The sequence below is a fragment of the Gouania willdenowi genome, chromosome 7 (genome assembly GCF_900634775.1).
Source record: "Gouania willdenowi chromosome 7, fGouWil2.1, whole genome shotgun sequence".
Classification (NCBI taxonomy): Eukaryota; Metazoa; Chordata; class Actinopteri; order Blenniiformes; family Gobiesocidae; genus Gouania; species Gouania willdenowi.
The window spans coordinates 30,120,402-30,143,484 of NC_041050.1; the positions used below are offsets into that span (position 1 = coordinate 30,120,402).

Genomic DNA, 23,083 nt, shown 5'->3' on the forward strand with positions numbered 1-23,083 from the left:
ATGCTAATGACAGATATTGACAGTCTTATTTATAAATCTTCAAAGAAAGTGTGACCATGTTTTCTTTGATAATGTCTAAAATATCCTAAGTATTTTCAGAGGGCTCCTGGAAATTTCTAAACACACAAATGCCTTCAATTTAGTCGTTCTGTGCTTCGATCTTGTTCAAAAATGGCAGGTTATAGGTGTGTAAAACATCTGGATTCCTGCTGCAGCCTCATTTCTTTTCCTTACCCTACCAATAATAAGCGCCGGCTGTGGGCGCAGCTTCAGGCTAATAGATAGCACATTTCAATCACATGTTTGGGACGAGTTATTCAGACTCAGGGGGTAGTACCCTGAGGTTAGCTACCCATCATTGGCTGCAGAATGCACAGCAGTGAGCCCAAAGTCAAGGCTGTGCTGCAGTCAGTGCCAATATGCAAAAAAATGCATAATATATTCTGTTAGGGAAATAAGGGCGACTCTGAAACTTTAACATCAGTCAGTAGCTTCAGTGTGTGTGTAGTCGTGTGTCTGACTGTACCTGACGTTGTCATGTTTTTGGATGTAGATTTTGTGAAACATCATGTCTTCCTTCTTAGCATTTATATCAGCCTTCATCTCCATGGCAACGTGCCTCGGCAGCACTGACAGCAATAAGCGCTCCTGAGAGAGCGATAAAGATGGAGAGATGAAGTTAGAGAAGAGAAATAAAGAAGGAGGAAGAGAAAGAGATACCATTTATTTTTTAATTGTTTCCACTCCTTGATTGTTTAGTGAGTCACAGTCCCTCAACGGTATCTGTGTGGGAATGTGGTAGTCAAATGATGCACGTTAGACTCCAGAACATAATGTTCACTTTAATAAACAAAGACAAACAAATTAAAGGTTGATCTTTTGCGTGTGTATTTTGTATTTGTGCATTCCAAACAGGACAAGCAGCCTTAGTTTTGTGCTTTGTCTGTTCATTTGTGCTGTACCTGCTGCTGGTTTTCGTTCTGCAGGTGCAGTCGGGCCTGAATGTATCCTCTCGTCTCCTGGAAGGCTTGTCTCTGGGAGACCTCAGCAGGGTAGTGGGTACAGATCCCGATCATGTTAGTGCACAGGAAGATCAGCACATTGGCACCAATCTGAGACAGGAGAAATCCTTATTATTATGCACAGGTCACGCTAAGAAAGCAGCAAACTCTGCCTGACCCTGTATGAGGTCATGGAGGAAAGTTGATATTACTTAACGTCATAGATATTTCTGCAAGGGTGAAAGATTCCTCAAATGTCTGAGGGACCGTTAGTAGCTGAGTTTCTGCTTTTTGAAGATGATCTGGACCTCAGGGTTTCCTGTAAGAGGACATTTGAACCCTTTGTGTTCTGAACGACAGAAACAAGCACAGAGGCTTCAGTGTGATGTATGAATGCAACACCAAAACCAGTGTGACTCCAGTTTACACTCTTACAGTGCTAAATGTTTTCATTGTATGTGTAGAGATTGGGTGTGGAAATATGTGCTTTTATACATTTTGTATGTAGGGAAAAGCTCAACCAGGGACAGGAGTTGAGAGTTAGCATTAGCTATACACTCTGTATGCATCGCATCAGTTGCATCTTTTGCTGTAACTATGTCTGACTGCATTGTCCCTGTCAAGTAAATAAATAAATAAATAAATAAATAAATAAATAAATACTTGAAGCAGAAATAAAATAAACAGTGATCCAGAGGACAGGGTTGTGGTCAATTACATTTTACAATTACAATTACATCTTCAATTACACCTCAATTACGATTACAATGACTTGCGTTTTTTACAATTACAATTAAATGACTACTATAATTTTCCCCCTGTAAGTCAATTACAATAAAAAATTAAAATACACTAAAAACATTATCTATTATTTAATTTGTTTCTCATCTCTCGCTTACCTTGTTAGGCTTCCTAATCAATTAAAATATTGGTATCAATATTTCATGTGTGGGCGTCTGAGCCTTTTTTCTGTCAGTATAGTATACCCCACCCTTAAAATAAATATAATTGATATAAAACACATTTTTAGTAATTATTAACTACGTATGTGTAAGCCACAGAACTGTAATATGGTTCCACAGTTTTGCATTTAATAATAATGTAACAGAGTTTTTATATAATTTTCATGCCAATTACAAAGTACTTTATCTGAACTCAGTAATTACAAATATAATTATGTCATAATTGTAATGAATTACCAAATACGCAATTAAAATTATAATTCACCCCAACCCGGACCCTAACCCTACTAGAGCCCTTCACCTAACCCAAAAAATGCCAACATAGCTCCAAAGGTGTCATAATTTAGCGAACGACACTTAATGACAGCATTCATGACACCTTATTCATTAGGAGTGGGAACCTCACGATACGATACGCGACGATACTGCGATTATCGATATATTGGTCAGAAATCAATCTATAATAATCTATGACATAACAAGAAAAAAAAGATTAAGTGAAAAAATAAAAATTTTATTTTATATCAATAAATTGAAAAAGTGTCCTATGAACAGTGACACTATTTTAGTGCAATATTTCTGTAAATAAGTGTCAACATACCAATGTAAATGAAAAAGTATCTCCAATAATGCTTTCTAGGGATGTAACGATTAATAGTAAGGCAGTTAAAAATTGATTCATAGGTATCACGATTGACATCGATACTTTGAACATTAAATCGCAGTACTTTTTTTAAACAGCAGAGGGTGCTATATATTATATCTTCTCTTGTCCAGCAGTGAACACGTGGGCGGAATCTGCTACTACTTTATTTCTGGCCGCCTTCTACTCTTGCATGTCAATGTTACATGTTAATAAATGATTCCTTACCCCTTTAGCACCAAAAGAATATCTGTAATATTACGTGAATATATGTAAACGTCACGTTTTTCTCTTAGCTCTGTCTGCTAGCATAGGATCTCTTCTTCACTGCAAGAATTTCTGCATGCCAACCGACCACTGGGTTACCAGCGCCCTCTGCTAGTTCAAAAAAATATCTGACGTAAATCAGTGCAATGACAGGTTTTTTTTTTAAAAGTCCAATTGTTAAGGCACAAAAATGCATTTTCAGTTGCACTTTTAAAAAGAAAAAGAACTATTATGCAGTGTTGCATTGTTTACTATAGAACCAGAATTTAAATTAATAGGCTTCTTCTTCATTTGTATTATTCCTTTATTTATTTCATTCAAGATTTATTTTTAGTTAAATTGCATTGTTTTGAATAGTTCATCAAGGGATTCTTTTGACAATGAAAAATAAAGGGAAAATAATACAGTATAATTCAGTTTTTTCCCCCAAAAAAATAAAGGAATATTTTTCAGTCATCATTTGACTACAGTCCCATTTTGTAAAATAAATCGTCAGAGAATCGTATCGTGAACCCAGTATCGTGAATCGAATCGTGTCGGGAATTGAGTGAATTGTTACATCTCTAGTGCTTTCTGTAAACAAAAAATAGGGTCTTTCTTACTAGTGACACCATTATAGTGCAATATTCCAGTAAACAATATATTGGTTCCTTCAACAAACAGTGACAAAAAAAATCAATATATTGAGCACATTGATAATCGATCGCGCGAAAAAATATTGCGCTATATATTGCCGTATCGAGATATCACCACACTCCTATTATTCATGCTAATGACAGATAATATTTTTAATAATATATAATACTTTCTTGTGTATAAAACCTCAAGTAAAGCGTTACCAAGCTTATCTCACACGCAGTGTGTGGGAGTCTGAACGTACATTTTAATAATAGCGGAACAATTTGTATCACGTTATCCAATGCTTTGGAAAATGAAGTTTAGCTGTGGTTTACAGTTGGCTTCGTGAGGTTGGTGACCCCTAAGGCATTGCTCTGCTGCTGCTTTCCGCTGTGAGTCTGTGAGTACGTCATAAGCCTGCGTGAAAAAAAAAAGAAAAAGAAAGTCTGCCAGAGATTTCACGGCAAAACAGACCACGGAAAAAAGATGATCAAAACTGAACGCTGGTCTCCCTCTGTGCACAGAAACACACTCATAAACACTCGTCCTCTCCATGTTCAGATACACACTCCAGCCTGGGAAAGTCACTTGACCCATGACCAAAGCACAGAGTGCTTCCTCTGAAGATAATACCATCAATAATGAGAAAAAGACATGCAGGCACAGTGCAGACATAAAAGCTACATTTCAGCCAGTCCAGATAACCACATTATGTCAAATCCAAGGACTTAAAAAAAATATCATTACTGGTACCAGTATGTCTAAGCTGGTATGCAGATAAACCAGTGTGTTTTTTGTGGCTGTGCTCTTGGTTTAGTATTTGTCAGGCGTAAAACAGAACAGATGCAGAAGAGGCGATAAATGATAATAATCAGTACACATACTGTACATACGCTGCATATTTTTTGGGATGGGCTTTGTTTTGTTTTTTTATACAATAACAAGAATGCAATCACTCCCACTGCAAGCAGGAGGAAAACGACCTCACAGTTGTGCAGTGACAGCAAGCTCTCAACCACGTTCCTGCCACCAGGTTTACACTGTATACACAAGAACTTCTCATTTGTTTTCACAACACGACCAAGATAATCTAACAACCTGTGTTTGAAGAAACAACAGAGTTTCCACAGGACAGAGGCTGGAGGAGAGTTTAGCTCTGTGCTTTAAAGGAAAGACTTAGTGGCTGTCTTCTCCTCCACCTGAAAACAGAACGACTGAACTGGATCAGAAGTGGAGTAAAAATAAACACACTTATGGTTCACAGCTGCAGAAGCAAACATTACTGTGATACATTGGCTGCTAAATCTTAAAATAGCAGAAATGAGGAGACCCACAAATGTTTTCCTACATTTCCAAGGAATCTTATTTTCTTAAGGTTTTACATTAAACATACACAACCTCTATTAGTCAGCAGTTGTAAACAACAATAAGAAGAATCATGCACAATGTTGGCAACAACTGAATATGATTTAAGTAGGCTTCAAGTTGCCCAGAACAAGGCTGCTCGCAGGTGTCCCTACAGTAGGACTGAACGATGTTCAGAAAAATAAATAAATAAATAAATAAAAAAATTAAAAAAATAAAAAAATGAATAAAAAAATGTAGAATTTGCGATTAGAAAATCACATTTTATGATGTCGCGATAATATCACAAATGCAATTAATCGTTCAGCCCTACCCTACAGTAGCAGTATCACTGATATGCACTGCACCTTATCATAGCCCTGTATTGAAACTAAAAAGCATTATAATTTACTAATATTTATAAATAAGATTCTTTTAACAGGCCAACCGAGATTATTTCAAGAAAAGATAAGATTCTACTCGTACAATATTCGTACAATACTTGATTTGCTTGAACCTCCAACTTAGTCACCAATTGTCCTAATACCAACTATTTACAAATAGCTGTCTTTTTTTTTTAGAGCTTTTAACTTATGAAACAAATTGCCTATCGGGACCTGAAAGACATGTCAATTTTACCCATATTTAATAAAAATCATATTTTCTCCAATCCTTATGTACATACTGTATCAAGTATTTTTTTTATTTGTTGGTGTAATGAAAATGTGTCTTGATGTACCGTTTTATGCAATGTTTCTGTATATTTTTTTGTAACTGTCTTGATTTGATTTATACTGATCATGTAAATGGCAACTTAAAAACAGTTTAAAATAAAATAAAATAAATTGACATCAAAAAATAAAACATGTTATATAAAGAATATTTTTTTTTTAGTTAATGTATTTGAAAGGCTACAAAAGTAACTTGAATTTGATAACACGTGATCATGTGATCAACACGTGCTAATTGCTCCGGCACGTTGGTGGTTAAATGAATCTGTTCCCACACAATTCAAATCTCTATTTTCTTCCAGAATAGTGTTTTTGTTAGTTTAGTTATCTTACCAGGGATTTAGGAAGGTGCTGAGTCATTGGATAATGTGATTTATTTTAGGTTAACAAATTGTTATATCTTGATTTTATTTGTCATTAATCATTAATCAGCGGAGCGAGAGAGAGAGAGAGAGAGAGAGAGAGAGAAAGAGAGAGAGAGAGAGGTGCACTCTGTGGGACATGACGAGGTGCTCAGCCGCTACGCCTACGCACTCACACAGATGCGTCCAGATGAAATTTTCACTCGCACACACTGAATAATGTCGCAAATGCGACCAATTTGGTCGCATTTGCGACATTATAATATACTAATATTTATAAAGAAGATTATTTTAACATGCCAACCGAGATTATTTCAAGAAGAGATACAATTCTCCCATCATATTTACTCGTACAATACTCAACTTGCTTCAAACTCCAACTTGGTCACCAATCGTCCTAATACCAACTATTTACAATTGTCTGTATTTTTTAGAGCTTTTAACTTATGGAACAAGTTGCCTATAGGGAACTGAAAATCATGTCAACTTTACGCATATTTAAAAAAAATTACCAATCCTAATTTATATATCAAGTTTTTTTTTAATGTATTTGTTGGTGTAAGGAAAATGTGTCTTGATTATGCAATGTTTCTGTATATATTTTTTTTAACTGTCTTCAATTTTTCTGCTCTTTTATGGATTAGAATCTTTTTTTATGGACCCCAGGAAAATTAGCAACCACCATGGAGAAAGCTAATGGGGATAAATAAACAACAGACTCAGGGCTTTCTGATAGCCTTATTATAAAAGACAAAAAATGAAGACCAGACACTCGTGAACCGCTCCATACGACACAAGAGACAAAGGATACTGTAGCTTGAATAGAAAGCTCAGTGTCCTATCTGTCACACAGTGCAGATGCACAGGAACACGTACTTCTAACAAGAACGCCCTAATTACATTCTAGATAAAGACATTATTAACACTTGTTAGCAAAACATGAGGTTTGGATCCCCTGTGTGGAGTCTCTCCTCTGGGTACTTTTTCCCACTGTCCAAACTCATTTTTTTCTTTCATTTTGTGGATTTTTCTTACAGTAGTCTCTATAAAATTGAGTATGTGAAAGTGAGAGTGGGTGTTTCCCATGCGTGGTAGACCTGCTGTGTACTGGCCACCAGTACCCTGACCATGTCTGCTGGGATAGGCTCCTTCTTCCCACAACCCCATGTGGATCATGAGCTTTCAGAAAATGGACGGATAAAAACAATAGTGGAAAACTACTTTAAATAGTTTGGTTCCACACAGTTTAGGAGGCACCACGGCAGGATTGGGGTCAATTGTAATCGTGTAATTGATAATTACACGATTAATTACAATGATGCCATAATTATAATTGTAATTAAAAAATGTATGTTGCTGTCGTAATCGGAATGAAATTGTAATTGAGTTTAGATAACTGACTGTAATTGTAATTGTCATGAAAATTATATAAAAATTGTCAAATATAATTTAAGGCAAAACTGGGGAACCGTGTTAAATTTCTGTGTACAGTTCTGCACATATGTGATTTACAATTATTAAAAACATTTTCACATCAAGCTTTCTTACAATTTATCATTTAAAAAAAATTAAATCGGGGGGTATACAGACACAAAAAAGGCTCAGATGTCCACACCAAAAATATTAAAACCTATATTTTCATTTATTAGATAGCCTAACAAGCTAATAGATGATAGATAATTGTTTTTAGTGTATTTTACAGCTGATTTAGGACCTGTTATCATAAGAGATGCTAACAGAAAGCTAACACAAGAGGAAGGTTAACTTTTATCAGGTTATTTATTTCAGGCTCAGTACAGTAATTGTGATTAATTGTAATGAAATTCAGTATTTGACAATGTAATTGTAATTGACTTTCTAACGATAAAAATAATTGTAATGGCATTGTAATTTTAATTGTAATTGGAAAAAATGCTGGTCACTGTAATCATAATTGAATTGTAATTGCACATGGATAACAATATGAAAACGTAGTTTTGTTTAAGAAGACTGAAAAAACACTCACTTGTGCTGCAATGAGAGCCATATACAGTACATTTCATTGCAAATCCAATGCAAATGTGTGCGTGCAGCTTGGACTTAGAGGCTCACACAGCACTAACAGCACTAGCAGGGCATTTAGGGTTAGCTGCACTATTAGCATGGCTGCAACTGCTGATTGCATTTCAAAGGACGGCTTGATGTAACATCCGATAGCTAGGAAACTTAAGTGGGGTGACACATCATGAACACTTCTCATTACACCGTCACCAGATTAAAGGAATTCACAGGGGATTTGACTAAATGTTGTGTATAAGTTATGCATGTAGCTTACTGTATGTGTAGGTGTGACTGGCACGTCTCTTATCCTTAAGTTTGTTGTGTCTGTAGCCACTCTTATATCATCCAGGCCTGCAAATCAAGCGCCGACCTACTCCCTTCTCCAAACAGTGGTGTGATGAAAAGAAAGCAATGGCAGGTTGTGTGAATTAGCACTGAATCGCGATCTTTGAAGCTATACAATTCTCGACTTAGATCGTCTTGCTCTTTACTATCCTCCTTTTGGCTCTCAAATACAAGCCCCACTCCAGACTAACTTACGAAACAACCTCTTGGCTGTGAAGTTTAAAGGAGTCCAAACATTGTCTTATAAGGTGAGGCTCACGGCTAGGTACTTTATAAAGTAATGCAGCAGGATAGTACGCTAACCAAGAGGGTGGAAAAGATTTCCACTTGGCAAACACACACCAAATCATTACGTCTTTAATACAATCCCACCGGACAAGTTCCCTCAAGCACAAGCCAGCTGGAATGTACAAGTACACAGATCAGGTTCAAACAAGAAGGTCATAACCCTTCCAATGAGGGACATCTGATAAGTAACGCACTAACTAATGTCAAAACTGAGATGTTTTTGTTTTTTTTTTGATCATTGGCAGATATATTGGCACATCATGAAAGGTAGGCTGCACTGTAGTTACGGTGTTTATTTTGTTTCCAAACAGGTCCAGTGAACACAACTGCATAGTTGAAGTGGATCACGTTGGGGAGCTTGTATTACATGAATGGCATTCAGTGTTGCTTGTATAAAGACATTTTGTACCTTATCAATACCTGATCCATATTGAGCGCCTGAGTAGCACAAAAGCTTGGTTTGGATATCTAAAAAGTCAGAGTGGTGAGTCCCTTAACGGGCTCTTGAGAAACTGATGTTGACATGGGGCCACTCTCCACTGCATGACCTTTGATAGGCATCGGGAGCTTTCATAATGTCTTAGAGAAGAACTCCCAACCCAGGCACACACAGCTTAACTCAGCCTGAGAAGATAACAGGCCAGAGGTAAAAATAGAATATATTATGAGACTTTATTGCATTGCTTACAATCTAGCTAGCAGTCAATAGCGTCAAATATGTGGGTAATGAACAAGGAAAGACAAAAAATACTAATAAAAATAATGTTACAGAGGGTTGTCCCAAGGGACGACCTGGGTCAAATTAAAATAGGCCTCAGGCCACTAGTGAGGTTGAAAGTAATCTGAAGTAAATTCCACTAAAGCTGAACTGGGTACTTTGGCTTTTGTGTGAGGGTATACTGTATGTCCATCTTTGTATTGGCTTTGCATTTACTACAGACAGGCGTCTTGTTCAGAGCCTTCTCTGCTTGCATAAACATTCAAAACTACAGACCTATATTAAATTTCAATTGAATAATTAAGTCAGGGCGTTTACAGGCAACAGTGCTTTTTGAAATTTCTTAAGAAAGTAGTGCAAATAAACCACTGCACAATAGGGCTATTGAGGCATCCTTCATCACTGTGATGGTGGATGAGACGACAGATGTGGGTAACTCAGCCCAACTCTCAATAGGGAGTTTATGCATGGGCAGATTGGCGCCCGGATGGCACACGGAAAAACCGGGTGTTGCACTGTTCGAGACTTTGGCTGTAGTTCTAGTGTCGCCTTCCCTAGCTGCATGATCTACTAGATGGAAACACCCACTCCCTTGTAGTAGCTACAGCGCGTGGTTCAGAGAGTATATTGAATGTTTTAACGGTTTTAATTAAATGAAATGTGATAATGATGATGCATCAATCATTATTTAATATAAGCTATAGGTACAAGTTTTACATTTGACTCCACATCATTGAGAATTATAGACCAGCGCTCTATGTCACGTGAAATCTCCGGAAAGCGCCAAATATCCTCTTTGCCAGATGTTTGGAAGTATCTTATTCTGGATCAGACATCCTACTAATGGTACCATTATCATTCTCACTTTAAAGGCTTGGAAGAAATTTCTGTGCCCATTAATAATGATAGGTCCAAATGTATGGGCACCCCCAATTTTCTATTTGAAAAATCACAATGAAATGCACAATCCTGATCGGATCTGGACGAAATTCAGTGGGGGAATTGAAGAACCAACCCGAAATAACATAGACAAATTTCATGAAGATCAGTCAATTACAAACTGAGATATGAATATTGGAAATTTCGCCAATGATGAGATAGATTTTAAAAATTGATAAATAATCAGTATGATGATCTGTATCAACCCATAAATTTAATGAAATCTTCCATGGTGTAAGGTCAATCTTTGGGTATAATTTTGATGTAATCCAGCTAACAGACATACAAACAAATAAATGAAAGCGCTCGTGCAGTGCAGACTTTTGAAAACGCCCAATTTCGTTCTCAGCTGTTTTGACATTTTGATAGAGGTCACAACCCGACATCAATCCACCAAATTTGAATGAAATCAAAACTTATTCAAACTGTATAGAAATTTTTTAAAGTCGTAAATGGGCTTTCCAATGTTAATTTCCAAAAATCGCAAAGTCAGCAGTATGGATCAGATTCGGATCATGTTTGGTCAGATGTTACGTCATAGCCTTACATCATCCTGCAAAATGTTGAACGAATCAATGAAGATCTGACAGAGATATGAGTTGTATAAATTTGACCCCATGCTAAAGATAAGGAATTTTGCAATATTTCATATTTTTTGAACCTACTTTCACCAAAATTAAATGATCTCATATGTGCCCAAAAACCAATTAACAGGAAAAAATTGAAGTGGATTCGTCAAAAATTGGGGACACTATCGTGTACACAAACAGACACACAAACATACAAATGAACCTGCGCTCGTTTAGTGCAGACTTTCGAAAACGGCCGATCCGATCCGTACGTCTCCACGGAGACACTGTTCCAAAATGAAATTGGTTTTCAGAAGTATGCCGGTCAGTCTGTTTGTTTGTGTGTGTGTGTGTGTGTCTTTGTGTGTACACGATCGTACACCGATGACATCACTGTTGATGACATCATCAGTGTTCTAAAACAATGTTTAACAAGAGTTCCACAGTGTGGATGGGAAAATGAATGGAATATATATCTATATGTATAATTTTGGTAGCCAGAACTTTACCAGAATTTAATCAGCTGTTCCTTGACCCATTATCAACACTGCCTGAAAATTTCATCAAAATCCATTCATAACTTTTCAAGTTATTGAAACAAACACGCAAACAAACTGACCAACATACTTCCGAAAATCGTTTTCATTTTCTAAAGTAACAAACATACAAACATGAAGACAAATATAAATGCTGGTGAAAATATGACCTATTATTTCTTCTATATCTAGGTCTGTTCTTTTCACCTTTTCGTTGAACTCTAACCTGTATATCTTAAGCAGGAACACATCACCATATAGCAGTTTTTTGATCACATTGTGTTTTCCAGTGGTCATTACTGCAGCTTGGTGCTGGGGTCAGTGTTTGGCTGGATGGACAGGGAGCGAGGGAGCGGGACATGCAGTCTTCTTCCAGCTCTGCCCTTACCTAAACTCTCACTTCCTGCGGACTCCCTCAGACCCTGGAGGTCACAGCTGCAGTTACATCGTAGCAGCTGGAGGAACACAAAACCTAGTTAATGACCTTAACCACGCAGCCTCTCCGAGGCGCGCAAAACATCCAGGAATTTCCGCTTTAGCTGGTAAAGCATCTTATTTTATGTGTAATGGGGGAGCTACATAAACCCTAGGCCACAACTTATAACAAACACAGACACATGTGTCAAACTCAAGGCCTGGGGGCCAAATCCGGCCCTTTAAAACTCAGATTTGGCCCACAGGAGAAAGTAAAAATGACAGCGAAAACATGAGTTATTGAGTAAATCAGTTGAAGATATCTCAGTACCTGTAAGTACACACATTTTATGAATTTTTAATCTCAAATTGTTGTAAGTAATCTCAATTTTTCCAAAATCCTAAAATTTTCCTCAAATGATTCCTCTAGATTCCCCCCAATTAAATTGAATTGCCGTACATACTATAAATACCATTATACGTGAAAGTGCCAACTCGGTCACAGGAATGATAAAATTGCTAATTTTTGCCAATAATCTACGGCCAACTCGAGATTAAACTGGTCCGTAATTGGCCCCTGAATTAAAATGAGTTTGACACCCCTGCTATAACATGAGGTATAAATATCGAGCCTTTTCAAACATTTATTGCCAGTTGATGTGTTACCATTTGACTCTTACAACTGTACACAATGTTGGCTCCTACTACAACACACACAGATCAATACACTGACAAGAACTGGTTAAAGTTTAAACAGCGAGTAGGACTTCTCTTTCGTCAGCCAAGGAAGTCAAGGATGAACGGATCCTGAGCTTGTGCACGTGAACTCATCTGTCACGTGATATGTCTATGAGGCCTAATGCACAAAAAGCATTGACACAAAATCTCTTGTTTTGGCTTACAAAACATGCTTAGGAGGCATACATGTATGGCCTTGGTTTTATTGTATTGTGTAACCTCTGCTCAACGTGGAAAGGATGCAAACAACTAGCAATGCAACATGTATCTAATTGTGTCAAACTGAACACTAAATAAAACCTAAGAGACACACTTTTACAGTTTCTATTGTTGACACTTTATATCCTATTTACAATCCCACATTTATTTGGTTTGCTTGCTTTTATAATACCTTTAAAAAGTGACCAAAGCACCCTAGACAACTTGATGCAGAAGTTCCAATGCCATATTTAAGGTCTATCAAATGTCCAGTCCTACTTGCAGAGGTGAAAGTAACAGATTACAAGTATTCACATTACCATAAGCAACCACAGTTGTTTTTTTATACCTGCAAATGCAATTCATGGGGAGCAGCCATGATAAAAGTCGTTGGTTCTGGTGCAGTCTTTATATTACGTCCCACCTAATTCCTTAGATTTTCTTCTTTATTTAGGTGTGTGTAGTGCTTTTCTCCACTTTGTCTTTATTATCATTTGATTTATCACTACGAACAACACACAGATGTATTTTGGAGCTACTTTGGATGAGTGTGAAGCTGGTTTCAGGAGATTTTTACGTTATGTGACGGAGATCAAGCTGTTATTAGGAGAGAGAGTAGTCTTACCAAAGGGACGAGTCTTGAAGCTATTTAGAGGAGAAAAATTGGCTTGAGAAGCACCATCACGGAGTATTCAGCAATGCTCACTGCAACAGTTCAACGCCGCTATCTGCGTCTAAAATGAGCTTAATGGCAGCCACTGTGTATCAAGGACAGGTTGTTTCTCTTTCTAGTTGCTCTACAAGGACTTTTAAAGAAAATATCCTGACTAAACCTGTAGTATTATGATCTTTTGAAAGAGCTGACAATTAAAATTCACTACATGTGCCCATTAAATACAAACTTTATTAGGTCAGGTACAACTAAAACCAGCCGAGCTTACTGAATGCGACTGTCTGTAAAAATAACTAAGGCTTTGAGTGGAATGGATTGCAAAGTGTATTTTCTCTTTAAACATCGATAACGAAAACGTTATTCTGACTTTACCCACATTTCTCTGGTGTTTTAATGATGCAATTTGACTGGAATTGTAAGGATATAACACCAGCTTGTAAGGTTTTAACATCAACATGTCACATTATTGTCATTAACTTTCCTGTCAGCAGAAGCTGGATTGTAAACCCACACTGATCAGGATCTAGATTAGAACTTGCTTTTAAACGCCCCGGGGTGCACATGCCATGCAGTTCAACATTTAACACCACTAATGGATTCCAAATATATGGCTGTTGGCTGTCTGCTTCAACAGTTCAGCCTTCAATCCCTCTATTTACTCATGGAGAGTTAAATTGTGAGTAAACCATGAACCATTATTAGAAGTCTTCACTTCCTGCTTCACATTGCTAATAATAGCCTGCGTAACATGACCCTTATCCTCGATTGTATTTAAAAACAACATCTTGACTTGCATATCGCCATTTATAATTTCTCCCACCAGTGGTAATGGAAGGTGTCCAGCTTTGTGTCATTGCCTCTGGTTTGTAATACAATAAGGAGATGAGTCACAAGCTCTCTGTCTCATTGTGAAGGTCCAGGGTTGGGCCAAAAGGGGGAGGGGGTATATTATGCTACTGCATTGTTTGTGGCTCAAAGTACTGCCTGACTGTGTTCTCACCACCTGATAGTAGCCAACTGAGCCACGCATGCAAAGATCACGTACTCCAGGTCACATGTGTCGTTGAACACGAGACTTTTTCAGGATCAGGTAACATATTTTAAGATGTGTGCAGTGGTGACAATAATGGATGTTTTTTTTTTTTACTACAGTTATCAAAAGCATCGAGATGGGTTTTTTTTTTTTTTAAATTTTCCCCTAATAATCTTGTGTTTTTATGTCCCGATTAGTTCTGATCTCATAGGTTTTAGGCATCACACACTGACTTTTGAAACATTTGCTCTATTAATTCCAAATACAACACACCAAGGAGTCATTCTCTGTGAAAGAGTCTGTGAGAATAGAAAAGACAAACAACAAACAATATTGATTTAAGTTTTTGAATTATTCCAACAGCAAATATTTTCCTACAGCACATGTTTGTGCAATACTCTAGTCATAGTTTTCCGAGCAAACATAATCAATTACAGCTTAAAGGTTAAAGAAGCCTGCTGTAGAGCAGCTTTTCTAGCATAACATCAATGTTCTGGCCTAAATACATTATGCATGCCTCATTCATGAGTTTGACATTTCATCGATTGGTATCTTTTTCACCTGTGTAAGGCACAGGGATCAGTATGTTTCCACTAGTGCTGCGTTCGTTGACCCAATAACAATCTGACCTTAAAACAGGTTTTTCCTCCAGCTCACTGCACTGTCATGTAAGCACAGACTCAATGTGCCTCTAGGACTTATCATTTGCTGAAAGCATCAAGGATTTCATTAACCAAACTTAAATGGCTTAAACTGAAGAAAGACATCAAACAGTTTTTTTGGTTAATCCTTGCATGACATCATGACACATGGCTTATAGTTTCTTGGAATTAAACAATGGTGTGGTAAATCTCATAATCCCCCTATAGGCAAAACTTTTTTTTTTTTTTTTGCTCATGGTAAAGGTATGGAACACAGCTACCAAAGCAGACCGTAAATGCCAGTCATGTAGAGCGTTGATGGAACTTCATGTACCCCTCAGATAGAGCGACACAACAAAAACCATGTGTGCAGACACAAGGAACCTCCAAGAAAAACCCTGGACTAGAGACATTGTGCAACCACCTAAAGGCCTGGGGTGAAGTTTGCTCGTGTAAACCTACCCGATTGAAGAAGTTTACCATTTATTCCATCTTCTGCTCAGGTTTTTAGTAGAGGTCGACCGATATGCCATTTTCAAAGGCCGATGCCGATTTAAAAAAATAAAAAATTCAGCCGATTTACTTTTTTTAAAAAGTGCATTGATGAAGAAAGACAATTGAAACACTCATATCACATGAATGTATGTATTAGAAATTAAATTAAATACACCAATAGAACTCTTAACATTTGTTGAACTTTAAATACACCCGTACACAACCAAGTAAAATAAAAAGTACAGGACGGGTAAGTAGCAGTAAAGCACGACAACAATATACAATGTGCAAGTAGTCGGTTTAAACTAAATACCTGTTCTAGGTATAACCACTCACTCCTTCCCTCTGTTCACAGCCACCACCATTATACCTAAGCTTCACACTTGTCATCATATGCACAACTACAACATCTCACTTTAAAATAATCAACTCTTCCTCACGCTTTCCATTTCCTACCCTGAGTCTCTCCTCCCTGTTCCCTTCCCCCTCACTTAGGCGTAACACTGCCCTGTCTTTGTATATCCTCCCTATAATAAAGTGTTTCTTACCCTTACATAGGGAGGGCTGGTGATGGTCAAAAAAATAAAACATATTTTATTTTTTTTGTTTTTGGCCAATGGCCGATCTTGAAAAAAAGTCCATGTATCGATCAACCTCTAGTTTTTAGATCCTTTACTAGCTTAGTCATGATGAAAGGCAAGGTGCACCCTGGATAGTTTGCCAGTCTACAGGGTTGGGGTCAATTGTAATTGATAATTAATTACAAATATGGCGTAATTATAACTGGAACTGTAATTTAAAAAAATATGTTGCTGTCGTAATCCTGATTAAAATGTCATCGAGTTTAGACAATTGGCTTTGTAACCGCCATGAAAATTCTATAAAAAATGTCAATTATAATTCAAAACAAAACTGGGGAACCATGTTTTACAGTTCTATGAACAGTTCTACACATATGTAGTTAACAATTAACAAAATATGTTTCATATCAAGCTTTTCCACATTTTACCATTTAAAAAAAATTGAAATCGAGGTGTACACTGACACAAAAAAGGCTCAAATGCCCACACCAAAAATCTTAAAACCTATATTTTCATTGATTAGAAAGTCTAACGACGTAACCAAGAGATCAGAAACCAATTAGATGATAGACATTTGTTTTTAGTGTATTTTACAGCTGATTTAGGACCCGTTATTAATAAAAGTTTAACACAAGAGGAAGGTTCACTTTTATTATGTTATTTATTTCATGCTCAGTAATTATGATTAATTGTAATTGAACTTTAGTAATTGAGGATGTAATTGTAATTTAATTTGAATTTCTGTGGATAAAAAATAATTTTTATTTAACTGTAATTGGAAAATATGTTGGTCACTGTAATTGTAAACGGAATTGTAACTAAAAAATTTAATTGACCCCAACCCGTGGGTGACCGTGGCTCTGGTGGTAGAGGGGTCGTCTTAAAGAGAGGTTGAGGGTTCAATCCCAGTCTATACCTGTTGAAGTGTCCTTGTGCAAAACACTGAACCCTAAGTTAGTCCCAGTGGTTGACCAGCGTCTTGCATGGCAGCTCAGTCCCATTTGTGCATTAATGTGAGTGTGAATGGATGAATGAGTTGATATTGTAAAGCGCATTGGTGTAGGCATAAAAAGCACTAGATAAATTAAGTCAATTTACCATTTACATTTAACCCTGCCAGTCTACCACATGGGAAAGATACACTCGTGTACACATTCGATCAATTCAGGGAGTCGAGTGAAGCCAATACACACGTTTTTTAACTTTGTAAAAGAAACTGTATAGCCAGGAGGAATCTCAGACACGCTGAGGTTGAACAAGCAAACACCAATGACACCTAAAGACCAAGTCCACTGGGATTTAACCTGGGTTCTCCTGGTTCTCTGCATTTGAAGTCAGACACAGTGAATCCAATGCATGCCTGTGATGGTCTATGTTGTAGTCTTCCTCTGGACTGCAGGCATGTCTTTGAGAATTTGGAGTGGAATGCTGCATGGATGAGGGTTAAAGGCAGATGTGAATAAAATGTTTGCACTTCATGCCAAGATTTTTCTCTGATAAACTCAAGACAGGCAAACCATGTGAAGAATGACTCAAGTTCTCGGAGCCATTTGCTTGAGAGACTTCACCTGTACAGTGCTCAGCAGTGTAAGAAAAGCCTGACACAGCAGAGAACAGGAGTGAGTTTGGAAATGTGTTTAATGTATCCCCATGAGTCAGATGAATTCAATCTCGGTTGACGTGAGTTAAAAAGCCACTCCATCCGATTGGGATTTTGAGTAAATGCTATTATGACTGTGAGGGAAAAGCTTCGAACAAGTAGAAGAGACGAGACACAGAGAGCTCTTTTTCAACCATGAGCCATCCTTGCATTAGTGTCGTACTCTTCATCAGTGGCTGTTCTCTTGTCACCACTGTAGCCCCGAAAGCCACCCCCTCCTCCACTATTTCAGCTTCATCATGCAGGTCTCTCACAAAGAGCCCTTTTGTCTCTGCAATCATCAGTTTTGCATCTTCTCAGATCTAATCTTAAATGGAGATCTCTGTAGGGAGAAGACAAATAGGGAAAAAAGGCTGGGAGGCACAGAGGGCTCGAGGATGACGGGATCCCAGAGGAAGAGTGACGCCAGAAGCCAAAAGTGATTTAGCAGCCTTTCATATGTGACAGACAGTGTTTGTCTGAATGAAGTCTTTCAGTATTCATACAAAAGTGAGAGGCCTGAAACTAGACTGACAGATGCTTGTTGAGTGTGTTTTTTTCTCTGAGAAAGAAAACACAAACTGAAGTTTAAAATGAACCCCAGCAGCAATATAAATCAACTAAAACTACAATATAATTATGTTTTAAATCAACACCCTCAGACATTGGATGAGAATATGCTTGCTTACATGCCTATTTATGAAACTTGGATCAAGCAAGTTGATGGTCCGAGCCCTGAGGCAGCAGCAGCTTTCCATCATCACAGGACTCATGTAACCAGCTGAGACTATGGGACACATGGAGGCAACAGACCAGTGCATCTGTCTAGTCTGGGGACTGGGTACTTAACACACAAACTCACTGGACCCATAGAGTTATGTCAATATTGCCTTTTTTCACAGTGGCTCCACGTTTATCTGGTTGCCTAATGCGATGGCTGGCAGACAAAAGCAGCTGTCGGAAAGAACTTTCAGTTTGCAAGCGTTGTTCTGGTTATCTCGATCGAGCGTTTCTTTCATTCTGAGGTAAGAATTTCCAAAAAGAGTGCCGACACATGTAACAAGGTAAAGCACGGAAAGTAAATATATTTTATTCAATTAGCAACATTAAAAAAATTATTTCACTTGCTCATGGGTCATCATTTTGGCCCCATGAGCAAGGCCCTTAACCCTAACTTCTCCTCGGGGCTTCACTTTGGCTACACATATTGTTTGTTTTAATAACAGATTTTTTTTCACCTAACATGATAAATAATTATGACTAATCACAGGGATATCCAGAAGCGTAGGCGGCGGGCGGAATAGCCTACTACTCTTTGCAAGCTACAGTTTCTAGAATCCTCTCTCCGTTCCGTTTTCAAACCAAAACCGACACTGAATCTACCTTACCGGTATATTTTCTGAACGCTCTTAGTGAGTTTTTCTCAGTATAGACTAGTGACAAATGTATGGACTTTATCTTATGTTATTGGAGAGTTTTCTGGTGTTTTAGAGACTCTTACATGAACGCGTCGCACGAATCACTCTGTCCGGAACTGCTGCCGTTAGCTCGTCCCCGCCAGAGAGGTCACAGAGGCGGCTGTGATCCCTGCTGACTGCCACCCTGAGCGGACTGACAACCATCACTCCGCTTCCACACTATACAATGAATTCACCTTGAATAAACTTATCTTGGTTTACACGCATGCGTTATCACTGACACCAGTGTGTGCGTGTGGGGCGGACGCTGCACAGTCACAGGGATCCATGAGGACACAAAGCGATCGTTCCTCCTCAGTGTTTGTGGCGTTAAACTGTTGCTTCCCCACCTCGGTGTGCCTTTTTCCTCTTGATTTGCTCTGTAATTGTTGCGTCTAACGCTGTTACGGAGAATTTTGCTGGGACGTCCGTCAATACACTTTTACTGCCGAAGGTACCTGAACGCCCCTCGACTTAAGTCGAGCAGCCAATAGTAACGCCAAAAACGCCTCATCGTGCACACGTGTTTGTAGAAAGATCTCTCATTAGCTAAAGTCCAGCGTCACGCTCCAGGATTTATAAATGTCATTTTACAGAGACAGGAGAAGGAGAATAGCTTCACTGTCCACTCAGAACACTTTGATTACAATATGCTCAAAGACTTAAAGCTTTAAACATGTTCATAAATGATTCCTAACCCCTTTAGCACCAAAAGAATATCTGTAATAATACTTGAATATCTGTAAAAGTCAGGTTTTTCTATTAGCTCAATCCTTTGTCATTATTATCATGGATACCAGATTTTAACTTGTAAATGCATCATGCAAACAAAAAACTAGGTGAGAAAATACATCATGCTGAAAAAAATGCTACAAAATAGCCACAATTACACTAATGTAATGCACCAAAAGCCACATAGCATCATTTTTTTTTAATTTTCCGGCGGGGGGCATGCCCCCCGACCCCCCTAGATGTCGCACATCATCAGCAACTTTTTTAAACCTACTACTTTTTTTTTCTTTTGGACATCTCTGTAATGGTGTTTAAATATTGAACAAAAATAATTGTCATTTTGGCCATAATTGTGTAGCCCTAGGTTGAACACAGAGACCAAGATTCAAGTGTGTACCCATACATACGTGACAATTAGGTGGTTTGTGTAATTGTGTTCATTATGCTGTGTTCATGAACTGACAGACTGAATGTGCAATTAGAAAAGTCAAGGTACTTGTAATAATTTACATTATTTTTTCATTTTAAAAATATGCTTCTACGGCAGGATTATCCAGTATGTTTCTAGTTCAGAAATATCCATTATCAAGAAGTTATCACCACTTTTAAAACAAGCATCAACCTATTATTTATTTCAGGTTTACATGAACAACGCTTCTCTGGTTTATTGATTGTATTATTGATGCCACTAGAAATGAAAAAGCAGGTTTGGGAAAAAATACGACTGCTTATTTCTATAACAATGTTGAGTTGCGTGAAACTGAAATTGTACGTAATTTATCTGATGAGTAACAGGCAGACCATTAGGAAAATACCGTAAACACAATGACTACATTTTTCCAACCTGCTGGGAAGTGAAGCCTCTCTAAAAAAAACTGCCCGTTTTTGTTTGTTTGTTTTTTGTTCTCTCTGACTTCCAATAAGAAGAAGTAATTATCCTGTTTTCCATAAAATTCATTGCACAATCCCAGTATACCACCCCACCCTGTTGCATTTTACTACAATACCCTCCTTGTTTAAGGGATTTGTGGCCTAAATGACACCAGGCTACGTTATCATGATATTCCTTCACAATAAAACTAAACAGGCTCATTCAACCCAGATGATCTTCTGCATCTCCCAAAGAGTTCCCAATGGCTTCTTTAACATAGAGAAAGCATAGGCTCATTAAAAGCTGCACCATTCTCTTTTAGGACGGCACCTTCACCATAGAGGAGTGGTTAAGGAGTCTGTACAATGTTTGCCCTACATTGTTGAAAGTGGGCCAATTCTGCTGATGAATACAGTGACAACATTGTGTTTGTTTAAATAGTGGCGATGGTGTGTCGTGACAGTCCCAGAGTGAGATACTTGGCTTCCATTTCCCATAAATATAAATATAAATATGCACGTTAACTGTCAACATTGCCAAATAAGAGAGAAAACTCTCGTTACCCTTTACAAAGTAGAGGGATTTTTATTTTTTATTTAACCTCTTAAAACAAACAAACATAATTCTGAGAAGAAACAATGCTTCACAGTAATTATATGGTATTTATTTAGGATGGAGGCTGACATTTACCAGCACTGACAACTGCCTTCTATCAGTTGTAAATATCAATCTAAAACGTGTTAGTAAAATACATACCTGGGGTGATGCTAATCAAATATTTTCTGCCATTGACTGTTTATTTTAAAGTGGTGATGGAAAAATCTAAAATTCACACCCTAAACCACTTGGTGGCGAGTGATTATATTGATTATTATTAGTTATGCTGCGGGATTTCCTCCCCCCGAAACGAGTGCTTGGAGGGATCAGGATTGCCCACTTCTAATCGTTCCATTTGGTGAAATGCTCCCTTATTTCAAAACTATGGCTGAAGTGGTGTTAAATATGTCATGATAATTACACAAAGTAAAGTAAAGTCAAAATAGATTGACAGAATTTTTATGACCTCATTGGTCAAAAATGACAGAAAACAAAAAAGTCTAACACACACACACACACACACATATACTGTATATATATTCTGTGGGAATTATTGATATTTAAAGCTGCCTAAAGCTGCTATCCGGAGTTTTACTTTGGTCTACTGCCAATATATACTTATACTATACTTATATACACTAATGTATATAAGTCCCGCCTTTGTCCTATAGACCTCTATACAAATAGAAAATAGCGCCGTGATCGCCCAGCCAATAGGCTTCGAATTCCTGTACCAGAGACTGTCAATCAAAGTGAATGCGAAACTGTGCACGGAAACAAGGCCGCGCGTCACAACAGCAAACAGGTAAATGTGATTTTGGCTCTTACCTCAGAAATGTCCATTGCCAAAAGAATAACTATGACCCACAAACCTATATCAATGGGACCCAATGCCTTGTTATGTTACGCTACGCACGTGCACAAACGTAGAGGCGTGGCTTCTGCTAGATTGGCAGAGGCAGGGGAGGAAGTGGAGCTGTTGAAGGCAGGACATCGAGATGTTCTCACAGAAACTCCGGATATCAGCTTTAAGCACATCACATTTTTTTAAGCTGTACCTGTTTTTCATCCAAAAGTTCCTCTGATTCCAGTGTGATGGATGCTGATATTGTGGCTTCCACAGAAACACCAGACCCGAAAATGTCACTCCCAAAATCGGAGTGACATCTTATCACAGGACACACAATATAAAAAGGTAAAGTCTTCCTGGTCTGGCTCGGAACCAAAGGTGTGGTTTAGGACACACTCAGCAAACCATCTAACTGTGTTTTTCATGCTATTCTGAGACGTATCAACAGCAGCGACTCCTAAAACGAGTATTTTAATACAAAATAAGCTATAAAAATATATATCTCAGAAATAAGGACAAATAGTAAAGAGGGGCACTGTCTGACTGTACTCTATATTAAATGATTGTTTGATGTGATTTACACTGTGTGATTGTATGAATAAAAACAACTAAAAAAAAATATAGATATACAGTATTTCAATATAGGCGATATTGTCATTTTCTATATCGCCAAAATAGAAAACCCAATAAATCTTGATTCACGAGCTATTGCTCAGCCCTAATTACTCAGTTTATATATTTTGGCTATAGATATCAGACCTTTGCAAGTATTTTATTTGTGTGTTGCTGTAAACAATGCCT

At 37.7% G+C, this 23,083-nt stretch overlaps 1 protein-coding gene across 2 annotated transcripts in view; it reads right to left on the bottom strand.

Annotated features, from left to right (window-relative positions):
• Positions 1–23,083, bottom strand: part of LOC114466520 (adenylate cyclase type 6-like) — a 56,168-nt gene that overhangs the window by 28,123 nt on the left and 4,962 nt on the right. The window contains exons 1-3 of one of the 2 annotated variants that reach the window (XM_028452015.1): positions 8,243–8,296; positions 963–1,112; positions 527–648 (exon numbers count right to left, since the gene is read on the bottom strand). In XM_028452015.1, the coding sequence (XP_028307816.1) occupies positions 527–648; positions 963–1,076 (236 nt within the window). In that variant the 5' untranslated portion in view covers positions 1,077–1,112; positions 8,243–8,296. Of the gene's footprint in view, positions 1–526; positions 649–962; positions 1,113–8,242; positions 8,297–23,083 lie in introns of those variants that run through there. The other variant, XM_028452014.1, reaches the window with a different exon arrangement.